This window comes from Eptatretus burgeri, chromosome 12, assembly GCF_056783735.1.
Source record: "Eptatretus burgeri isolate ZD-2024b chromosome 12, Ebu_testis_v1, whole genome shotgun sequence".
Taxonomy (NCBI): domain Eukaryota; kingdom Metazoa; phylum Chordata; class Myxini; order Myxiniformes; family Myxinidae; genus Eptatretus; species Eptatretus burgeri.
Window position 1 is genome coordinate 47774571 of NC_140972.1, and position 12500 is coordinate 47787070.

At 40.7% G+C, this 12500-nt stretch overlaps 1 protein-coding gene across 1 annotated transcript in view; it reads left to right on the forward strand.

The window, feature by feature from the left end:
• LOC147015556 (transmembrane protein 182-like) overlaps positions 1-12500 on the forward strand; it is a 34461-nt gene that overhangs the window by 10444 nt on the left and 11517 nt on the right. The window contains exon 4 of the mRNA XM_085850414.1: positions 1359-1496. Coding sequence (XP_085706540.1) covers positions 1359-1496 — 138 coding nt within the window. The remainder of the gene's footprint in view (positions 1-1358; positions 1497-12500) is intronic.

Consider the following 12500-nt stretch of genomic DNA (forward strand, 5'->3'; position numbering starts at 1 on the left):
TCAGTATGCAAAATACAGAGTACGGATAAACTATCATGGGTTGGCATCGAAGTGGAGGAAAAAAAAAAAAAGAGGACATCATAAAGGTAGCATCAATGGGGTAAGGGGGATGGGGAGGGGTTGGGTACTAGTTTGTCGGGGACACGATAAGCATAGAATGCCTCAAGGACATCGGGTTTCCTCCAAATATTTTTCAGTCTAGTGTTAAACAACAGCAGCGACTGTTTAAAAAGATAATCATACATTGGATGTACCTTAATATCTGTGGCAAGTTTGCTTGAGACTGGATAAGTAACGATCAAATGTATTACAATCAGACAGACAGAGAGAGAGACACCAAATTGCGTGATTTGCATTCCACTTCTCCCACGAGCCTTAGGCCCTGTTAAACAAACAACAAAAAAGCATAACATGCACACACCCGCTACTCATATATTTACATTCTCAATGGGATAAATTAAAAATTGTCCGAACGCACAGAACATGCTGAAAGAGTAATGAAAGGAAAAGCTTCCAGTGAGACTTAGATTTGCAAGAATAAAACAATGATCAAAAAATTATGCACTCCAACACCAGTCTTTCATTGTGCCATTTGCCAATTGTTATGACCAGTAGTTGTGGGTAATGTCACAATCAAATACACTGTTGCAATGTTGTGTTAAAAACCTCGAAACGTCACATTGCCAACACATCACTGTCCACATCAATTTCCCACTTTTGAGATAACTGATCCCTGAAATTTGATGAGATTGGATGAATAATTCCTAAAATCGATCCCAATGGCTGTAAAGTGGAAATCCAATTCAAATTTATTACACAAAAATTAATAATGCCATTTCATTGTACTTCTTGTAGTTAGAAAATGTTAGCAATTATGGGAATGCTGTTAGTGCAGTTTGTCTTTACATATATTTAATTAAACTAAAGCTCGTAGAGGTGCTTGTACATACATAAAACACATGGAGGACAAAGACATCAGTGGACATCGGTGTACTTTTACAGAAACCCCAAGGATATTATTAATATTAGACAAAGGAAATGTAGGGAATATATGAGATTGTGAACCTGGGTTCCTGCCATCACAAGTCATGGGTTCAAGATGGGAACACTAACAAGCGAACCCATTGAACAAGGTTCCTGCCTGCATGCACAAACTAAAGGTTACAAAAGAGATTGCAGAATTTGTGGATGGAATCAAATTGAACTCTCATTGGACGAAGAGGAATGAAACTTCATGTACATTGTCAAAGCGTGTTCACGCACGATGACATTCAGATTCTTTGCATCCCAACAACAAGATGAGCAACATTAAATGACTTATTCTTGCTCTGACTCTCAGAATATCTTTCGTTTATCAGGTGTGCGACTGGCTTGGGCTGTGCTCCTTTGCTGCTCTGCTGTTTCTGCGCTCCTTGCCTCCCTCATCTTGATCACGGCGGCTACATTTATGCACGGGCGACTATTTCTCATCGCTGGAACTCTCTACCTGCTCACAGGTTTTTATTGCATTTGCCACATTATTCAAAATGTGCTCAAAACATTGATTTTCAAGGTATTGAAGATTTGTTACATAAAAAGCACACACACACACACACACACACACACACACACACACACACACACACACACACACACACACACACACACACACACACACACACACACACACACACACACACACACACACACACACACACACACACACACACACACACACACACACACACACACACAGCGTGAGGGGAGGGGAAAGGAAGGCAGCGTGAGGGGAGGGGAAGGGAAGGCAGCGTGAGGGAAGGGGAAAGAAAGGCAGTGTGAGGGGAGGGGAAGGGAAGGCAGCACAGCATCAGGGGAGGGGAAGGGAAGGCAGCACAGCATCAGGGGAGGGGAATGGAAGGCAGCGTGAGGGGAGGGAAAGGTAAGGCAACATGCACAATATAATATAATTTAAAGGATTGCTGTAAATGATGTTAATTTCACAACATCCTATATTCAACTTTATTTCAATTGTAAACCTCAAAACATAGTTCCCTTCACTAAAGGCCCAGTCACACCTTGACGTTTTAGCCAGCAATGGCAACGTATTAAAATGTATGTAAAACGCTGGCTGATGTTGAACTTTTGATGTTTTTTTTAAAGATTCGGACGTATTCATAACGAGTTGGTCGTATGCATAACAAATTAGTAACGGACACAGAACGTTTCGTTGTGTTATAGCTAACTTATACCAACGAATGCTGAGCCTGTTGTCGGCCTTCCCAACTTATGCCCAACGATAGTCTAACTTATGCATAGCGTGCTGCACGCATCGCCGACGATCACATGGCGTAGCCTATTAAAAGGCTGCCGCACAATGATTCAAATCATAACCGCCGCAGAAATGGAAGTGTCAACATCGCAGTCACACCTTGGCGATCTTGCCAGCTTATGCCGACCTCTGAAAAATGCATCTAAAACGCTGGCACACGTCGAATACGGTATGGGTAAGTTTGGTATGCGTGAATAAAACGCTAACGTACGCTATCATACGTCATATTAAGTGGAGTATGTCTTGTAATTATAAACATGTTAAACTTATGCCAGCGTATGACACACGTTCCACACGCGATGGGAATAAGTTGTACGCACGATATGTGAACGTTGGCACACATCGACAAAAGTTACTTGTAAGGTACTCATAAGTCGAAACACGTCAAGGTAATGGTTAGCGTCAGTGTTCCAGACTCCCTGAATTTTTTTTTTCTTCGGTACGACGGTGATGTCGACACTTCGATTTCTAGTGCGGTTACGATTTAAATCGTTGAGCGGCAGCCTTTTAATTATATTATAACCGCACTAGAAATCAGTGTCGACATCACGGTCATACCGAAGAAGAAGAAAAAAAACCCCAGGGAGTCTGGAACACTGACGCTAACCATTACCTTGACGTGTTTCGACTTATGAGTAACTTACAAGTAACGTGTGTCAACGATCGCGTAACGTGCCTACAACTTATGGCCAGCGTTATGCGGAACGTGTGAGTCATACGCTGGCATAAGTCTTAAAATTTCAAGCATGGAAAATTTGAGGACAACCGCAAAGTACAACGATGAAAGCCAGCGTACAACGACGTATGCCAGTGTTTTTCAGCGTGCTCTCAATGTTATCAAAACTTACCCATAACGTATTCGACGTGTACCAGCGTTTTACACAAATTTTCCAAAAATCGGCATAAGCTGGCTAAAACGTCAAGGTGTGACTGGGCCTTAAAGTAAGAACCTTAACCGATAAGCAATTGACTGGTTTCCTGACTGCACGGATCATCAGTTGGGGCACCGTTCTTTCTCGAGATTTCGATTCTTTCAGCCCAGAACCTCTCCAAACGGCGGATTCAAACAACCTCAATTGGGTCTGGGCAGTCAGTCAACCCATCAATGCAATATCACCAAACTTTACTCACTCGAGGACTTCATTTACGATCACATATTTATAATCTCATCACACATTCCATGATATGATAATACATTAAATCATGCACATCTTACCTTAAATATAACACGTCCATCAACTAGCACAACCAACCCTCTAACTACTAAATCAAATGGTATTTACACACACAAACACACACACACACACACACACACACACACACACACACACACACACACACACACACACACACACACACACACACACACACACACACACACACACACACACACACACACACACACACACACACACACACACACACACTAGCCAGGTTGTTAATAATTAAACGATGGAGAAAAAAAAACAAACAACAAAAAAAACTTCACTACCGTTAACTAAAACGGTACTCGGTAGAGCACAACATACCTCCACTAAGCTGAACAGTTTACGTTTTGTTTCCCACTGATTGGCCGGATCTGGATCCAGACCTCCAAAATTGAAACAGCTTGTTGTCACCTAACCAACTCATCCACCAAGTTTCGTCCGAATCCATCCATAATTTCGATGCATCATACCCACAGACAAATAAACAACCAATAGACAAACAGTGGTGAATACATAACCTCCGTACACCTTTGGTGGCTGAGGTAGGAAGAAATGATGAGAGAGCCAATTACATACAGTATTATGAAAGAAGTGGATATGACTGGTTATTATATTAGGTTGTGGATTAAGGTTATGGATAGAGGTGTACCCAGCATTTTGAAAAGGAGTGAGGGAAGGGGTTTACGTGTCCTAAACATTTCAATAAATACGCAACCAATACCATAAGTGTGTAGTGATAAATGAAAGTCATTGGTGATACATTTTGGACAAAAACTGAAATTATTACACCTTTGTCATAAAGATTATGAAACAAAGGTATTGTCACATGCCATTTGGAAAGCAAAGCCACGACCTCTCGGATGGCACAGCAAAACCCTGCTTTCCAGGTGGGTGTCATAACCCCAATCATGGAGCTGATCGAATAGATGAGGTGAATTGAAATGGGAGGTGAATTATACCTCTGGACATCAGATCACTGTACAATATTAGAACACAATGTCTGTTATAATAATATTGCAAGGAAACAATATGGAATGTTATAACAACATAACAATAAATCCAAGAACAAAACCCAAATGAAGCAGAAATTTAACAAAGTGAACAAAGCCTTAACTTTATCCATGCATAATAAATCTCTGCAGATCCAGTTACAAGCTTACAAAATAGTGACCGGCTAGTATATATATATATATATATATATAGTGAACTAGAAGGTGCCAATTTCTGGGGAAATCGAAGAACAAGTATCACCAAACAGTGTCTGCAGGACAAAGATTGTACAGACGATGAAGGGTGAACGATGCAATGCAGTATCTGTTGCTTCACGGACCACCAGGAAACAACGGGGTGCTCAAATTGGTAGCATTTTCAAAATCGCTTGTGGCTGGAAGACTGTTACTGGCATGTGCCAAAAGGAATAGGACAAAAACATTCGCTACACCCTGATTGAATAACACTCGGAAGAGAAGAGTCACAACATGCTCCCAAATCTCATCATTGAAAGAAGTGTATTGCTTCACGAGACTGAGACCAACTTGTATTGTGTAAGCGTAATCAGCAAGTTGTTGTAATGCTTGTGGTCCTTTCTCCCAATGTGCCATATCGATACGGGAATCACACGCTGAGTGTTTTCCAAATACCCACATATCCGTATAAATTAACAGGATATGCCAATTGCTAATTTCTTTCAGACACACTCGGAGTGCTTCACATGCAACCTCCAGGAGGTCTGACCTGATACGTCCAACAAAATCTTACACAAACGATGCCATACCTCTGAATTCAACAAAATTTCTTAACCGGAAGCACTTGCGTATACAAATGTTATGACAGTATCAGTTGAACCAACGATGGATCACGTTTCCTATTTCTAAAAGGACAAGCAAAGAATGGGATAAAATGCAATTGCACCAATTTCTTTAATAACATAAAGCAAACATTAAAAGGTAATTCATGAACTTATCATTCTCACAACAGTATAATCGGTAAATCCAACGATGTTTGCTTTATGACCAATCTACCACCTCAAACCCAGATGCACCCACTATTGTGTGTGTGTGTGTGTGTGTGTGTGTGTGTGTGTGTGTGTGTGTGTGTGTGTGTGTGTGTGTGTGTGTGTGTGTGTGTGTGTGTATATGTCTCCTCCATAACTCCAAAACCATGAAACCTAGCATCCTGAAACTTTGCATGCATATGAAAGGAACACCAAAGAAGTGCACGAGTGAAAATTGGATGTTTGCGTTAATTAAAACACCCCTTTTGAAGATAATTAATGGCCTTATTTAATTATATCCTTTATTAAGCGCATTCTCGGCCACCTCGCTCTCTATTGGGTCTTAAGGCGCATCCTGGGTTACCTCGCTAGGGTCTGAAGCCACCATGTTTTTTGGCCTGCTCAACCATGCCTTGACTTGGAACAGGCCACAATGATTTCTTAACAATAAAGTTGTTGTTTTTTTCCACTTTCCTCACTCATATTATCGTATGTCCGTTCATCATAGCTACGAATCGCTGGATACATTTCAATGCTTGTAAACGCCCGGAGATGCCAGCATTGGTGGCTTTATTTCATTTCCACACATGCCATAATTTTGAAATCTCTTAAACTAAGCCGAATTGCAAAATTTCTGCTTCAGAATTGAACTTGGCAGCTGTTCTGACTACTAAAAAGAAGTGTTAATTTGTCCAATTCGGACATTGCTTGGTCATCTCCGGAAGGTGTTTAATATGACAGATCATTGCTTGCCAAGCCAGCTGTTCCTTATCAACAATTTCCTTGGAGTGCTTCCTTCAGTGCTTAAGCCACTTGGCCAGCACTGTACAATATTCACACTGCATGTCGATCGACTTGAACAAAGTTCAGGGGCCACTCATCTGCATTGGCCATGTGTTTTTCTGTAGTGCAACAGGTGGTGACTGGCTCAGTGAAAATGTGAAATTTTATTTCACACGGTGTTTCCCCTTTTTGTGCGATCTTCCATTCCCAGACTCGTCACTTCGGCATAGACAAATAAAAATAACCAGAGTTGGTGTCAAAGCCACCCAATGCTCGCCTGTTTATACATTTATCGTTTTTAAAAGACTCGTCTAATAATTAATATTTTTATAAAGCATTGCAGTGAAGTCTGATCCAAATAATTTTAAAGCAATATATGTATTTGTATATTGTAATCAGTAACAAGAGCGCAAGTGAGCACAATATACGCCTGAACAAGAAGGTATATACAGAATTGTGCTACTCCATGGAAAACAGCATCCTGGTTGCCATGGCAACCACTTTAGATGATGAACGTATGTCGTGACACCCGTCTCCACAGTCTGTACCTATGTACCAAATATGAAAGGTAAAGGTTGAAAACTTTGGGAGTTAGAGTACGGACAGGAACGGATGGAAAACAGCATCCTGGTTGCCATGGCAACCATTTTAGATGACAAATGTATGTCACGACACACCGTCTCCAGTCTGTACATATGTACCAAATATGAAACGTGAAAATTGAAAACTTTGGGAGTTAGAGTGCGGACAGGACAGACAGACAGACAGACAGATGGACGGACGACCGGTATCACATAATACGCCCCGATATATATATATATATATATATATATATATATATATATATATATATATATATATATATATATATATATATATATCGGGCATATAAAAAATAGTGTGGTAGATAAAAACATTATAAAGGAAAAAAATAACTTGCACCAAAAACTTTAACATTTTCACGCTCACGCTGACGCCGGGGGTATCGCTATAGCTCTCTGTTCTTCGAACAGGCGAGCTAAAAATGAAACATTTCGTTTTAAAAAGTTTCTTCAACCGTTTTGTGGAGTGCTTGGTGAAGTCACTTGGCACACGTTCTTCAAGCTTCAATGGTGAGCAAATTAGTGAGAGCTTCAAAAACGGGTTTGGGTTTGAGTCTATTGATTGAGCTTCTCCTTTGCATGGTGGTGATATGTTCAAATCCTGACCCCATAAGGAAAGCTGTTGCAGACCACTCAGTGTTTTCCATTGTTCAGGAAGCTGCTTCTTCCTGAAGAGATGGTACTCGGAACTTTCTTGGGGCAGATTAATCATTATGCCAATGTCAAAAATCCAACATTAGCTATTGGTCTCAGTTACCTTGATGATAAGTTACACACAAGGTAAAGTTGCAAGGCTTGCCTGTGTGTTAAACAAATTACCGTTGTTTTTGAAATTTCTGCCACGCAGCAACAGCTACTGTTGATCATGTTGAGATTAACAATTTTTGGTATTCAAAATATTGGATCATGGAAGAGCAAGCCCCTTGTTCAAATACAAGCTGTAAGCATTTTGAAAAGAGCAGTTGGTGATACCTGATGATTATCGCAATGGGAAGTCATTGTAATTTAATTACAGCGGCCAGTCATTGTGGATGAGTGCATGTTTTAAGATGTCTGGTTGAGTAAACTGTGCTTGTGACCAAGATAAGAGTGATGTTATAATGAGTCATTGACAGGAAACCATGTTCACTTGTGATAGAACCCTGTTGTCCACAGTGGATTCTAAAGGCTGAATTCACGAAAGGTGTTTAGCGAGCGTCTTGCTAACACACGCATCATCCGAGAACACCGTCAAAAACATCGTTGTACATGCACAGCTAATCGCCAGCCGAAATAGCAATTTATGAAGGGAGAAAAACAGCCGGTTAGTTGTGTGCATCTAAACAGCCGATTCGCTTGTGAAACGGCACATATTTCCAACATCCAAATGGATGCACTTGCATAGAATCACAGCTCCATGGACAATTGTTGGAGGGGATTCAGCACATCGCTCCTCATCGTCGGTTTATCCAAGTCATCTTGCTCTAGATTCAGCAGCCAACAAAATTATTCCTTCGAGAGTGTGTAACTCAAGCCAAATTTGATATTGTCATATTTCTCCAGAGGATAGCATCTCTCCTCGAAGATTCCCAATGCACGTCAGTGAACTGCTCTATTCCTATCCTGTTCTGCTTCCTCTTGAGCTAATTCAAGCAAGCATCCCATGTGAACTACCAATTATAAGCCATGCAATGCCTGCTTCAATCCTTAAATGCACTCGAAAACCTCACTGACGTGAAAAAGTTTTCCTTATTCATACGCTTGCGATTAGGTTTTCATCATGTATTAGATAATCACACTTTAACGATTGGCAACTAACTTTGAACAGGTGATCATCGAACGATTAGGGATTCTACATGGGCGTCTAGCTCTTAAACGTTCGTAAATTCGGCGCCAAATATCTGGCCTTATTTGATAAGGAATTGGACAAATATAATTGGATTTCTTTCTCAGAATACATTATATATATATATATATATATATATATATATATATATATAAATATATATATATATATATATAAATATATATATATATATAAATATATAGATATATATAAATATATATATATATATAAATATATAGATATATATAAATATATATATATATATAAATATATATATATATATATATATAAATATATATATATATATATATATAAATATATATATATATATATAAATATATATATATATATATAAATATATATATATATATATAAATATATATATATATAAATATATAAATATAAATATATATATAAATATATAGATATATAAATATATAGATATAAATATATAGATATAAATATATAGATATAAATATAGATATAAATATATAGATATAAATATAGATATAAATATAGATATAAATATATAGATATAAATATATAGATATAAATATATAGATATAAATATATAGATATAAATATATAGATATAAATATATAGATATAAATATATAGATATATATATATATATATATATATATATATATATATATATATATATATATATATATATATATATATATATATATATATATATATATTGTTGTGGTTGACGAAATTCGCAAACCACCATTCAGGTCCCTTAGGTGAGATATCTCTGTAAGTATATGTGTAGTTAGGCCCAAACCCGTTGTTTAGGGGGAATAAATGTCATTCATTCGGGCTGCGACCCTTCTAGATAGCCGTTTTTCTTTTACTATCTTTATTTTGGACCAGCCGCCATTACTACCATTACTACCACCACCAACCACGTCTCAACAGCCATCACACAACAACCACCAACCGCAACGCCGCTTCACACCAACAGCCACGACCTTTACCGTCACAACTCGCCCTCGCAACCATCGCATCACCGCCATTCCCGCGCCGCTTGTGGGCACCGATACTGGACTCGTGCAGGGCGCGCACCGAGCAGCGGGTGCAAAAACACCAGCCTTTCCGAAGAAATCGGATCAAAAACTATTCACGCCCACTTCTGTTCCGTCCTATCAGCGAGCATGGTGCGATTTGGCCCCGCCTCCAGGTGCGTCGGAGTATAATCGCTATATGCAGATTCGCGGATCAAAAATCATTCACGCCCACTTTTCCTCTGTCCAATGGGGAGCCAGCCAGAGGTAAAGGGTCGAAGGTGAAGGAGCGAAGCCACGGGGGCTATAAAGGGCCGCGTTCGCTCGCCAAAAAGGCAGTAGAGTTGGAAAGAGTCAGTCAAGGAGAGTGGAGAAGAGAAAGGTCGGAGAAAGCAGTTGGACGGAGCTGTGGAGAGTGGGAGAGTTGGAGAGGTGGCGGCGGCGAAGGCAGTCGAGAGGGCGCTCGTGTCAGTCGGGGAGCTGTGGAGAGGGGAGGCCGATAACGCGACCGAGGTCGCGGTGGAGACGCTCGTCGCAGGACCCGAGCCAGCGAGATATCCTTATCCCCCCGAGCATCAACAACCCCCTCCTGTTTCCCCCCGCGCTGAGATAGTGCGAGAAGGGGGCCCCGTTCCCACCCCATTCCAGACACTGTCCGCGAGGCCCGCGGAGTCGGGGCACCACCGCCATTTTTACGGCTCATCACCAGACGGGTAGGCTCGACGCGGTCTCGGCCCCAGGCCCGTCTGCCCCCTCATAGTGAAGGGTGGTCCCTTTTTCTTTTGCTTTGAGTATATGTGTTGGCGGCGCCGTCTGTGAAGTAAAACTGTATAAGTGTTGCCGTGTGCTCGGTAGTCGGTCGTAGATCTGCATTGTGTTTCACTTTTACATTTGCTTTTTGTGCATTATTGTGGTGTTTCTTCTTTTAAATTTGCTTTTGGTGTATAATTGTATATGTGTGCTATCCGTGTGCCATCGCGAAATAAATGTGCTTTATGTTGAACTGTTTTTCCCGTTTCGCTTCGTCTTTTCCTTTATTGAATCTCCATCTTACTTCACGTAAAGGGTTGGTCGTGGGCTAAAACGCCCGATAATTAATTAATCGAACCGTCGGGGTTGACGATAACACCGCTCGGTTATCCCGATAGTACGGAACGGGTCGCTTAAAGTGGCCCATGTCCGAAGTCGACCTGCGGCGAGGTGCGATCGCCCGGTCTACCCTCCGTGTGGGTACTTCGGTAGGTCGAATTTGGCGAGCAACCCTATCCCACGCGGGGGGCCGATTGGCACGATCGTGGTGAGGCCGAAAGGCCCACCCGTGACTAGTTCCCGGCGTTAGTCCGAGAGGGTCACGACGGGATTGTCCGTCCGGTGGGCGACGTGCCGCGATTCGAGTTACGTGGCCGTCCGCACACCGGCGGGCGCGAATCCGCAAATATATATATATATGTTGTTGTTCGTCTGTCGGCTGCTCCCGTTAGGGGTCGCCACAGCGGATCATCTGTTATGATCCGCATACTGATTTGGCATAGATTTTACGCCGGATGCCCTTCCTGACGCAACCCTGGTCGCCTCTTATGACACAGGGATATATATATATATATATATATATATATATATATATATATATATATATATACATATATATATATAGATATATATACATATATATATATATATATAGATATATATATATATATATATAGATATATATACATATATATATATATATATATATATATATATATATATATATAGATATATATATATATATACATATATATATATATATATATATATATATACATATATATATATATATATATATACATATATATATATATACATATATATATATATATATATATATACATATATATATATATACATATATATATATATATATATATATATATATATATATATATATACATACATATATATATATATATATATAAATATACATACATACATACATATATATTGTTGAGAATTCGCGCCCGTCGGCGTGCGAACGGCCACGTAACTCGAATCGCGGCACGTCGCCCACCGGACGGACAATTCAGTCGTGACCCTCTCGGAACAATGCCGGGAGCTAGTCACGGGTGGGGGTTTAACCTCACCACGATCGTGCCAATTGCCCACCCGCGCAGGATAGGGTTGCTCGCCAAATTCGATCTACCTAAGTACGCGCGCGAATGGTCGACCGGGCGATCGTACCATGCCGCAGCCGACTCCGGACAGGAACCGCTTAAGCGGTCTGTTCCGTGCTACAGTGATAACCAAGCGGTGTTATCGTCGGCCTTGACGGTTCCGATTAATTATCGGGTTGTTGTAACCACTACGAACCCCTTACGTGACGCAAGATGGAAATTCAAACGAAGGAAAGGACGCAGCGAAACGGGGAACAAGTTCACACAATGCACATTTATTTCACACACACAGACAAGCACGTATATACAGCCAAAGAAAAATGCACATAAAACAGTTAAAACAATAGAAGCAAATGCAGAACAACAACCGACGATACACGTACACATGGCAACACTTAAACAGTTCTACTTGTCGGACAGGCGTCTCCCACAGTCATTTATACAAAAACCCCAAAGAAAAGAAAGAAAGAAGTCGCGACTTCCCTTTTATGGCTGGTGAGTCCCTCTCCCGCGACCGTCAGCGTGGTCGCACCTGGCCCCGACCTCTCTCGCGGCCGGCGAACCCTCTCCGGCACTCCCCGTCTGGACGCGCAGGTCCACCTCACTACGGGCGCTCCCG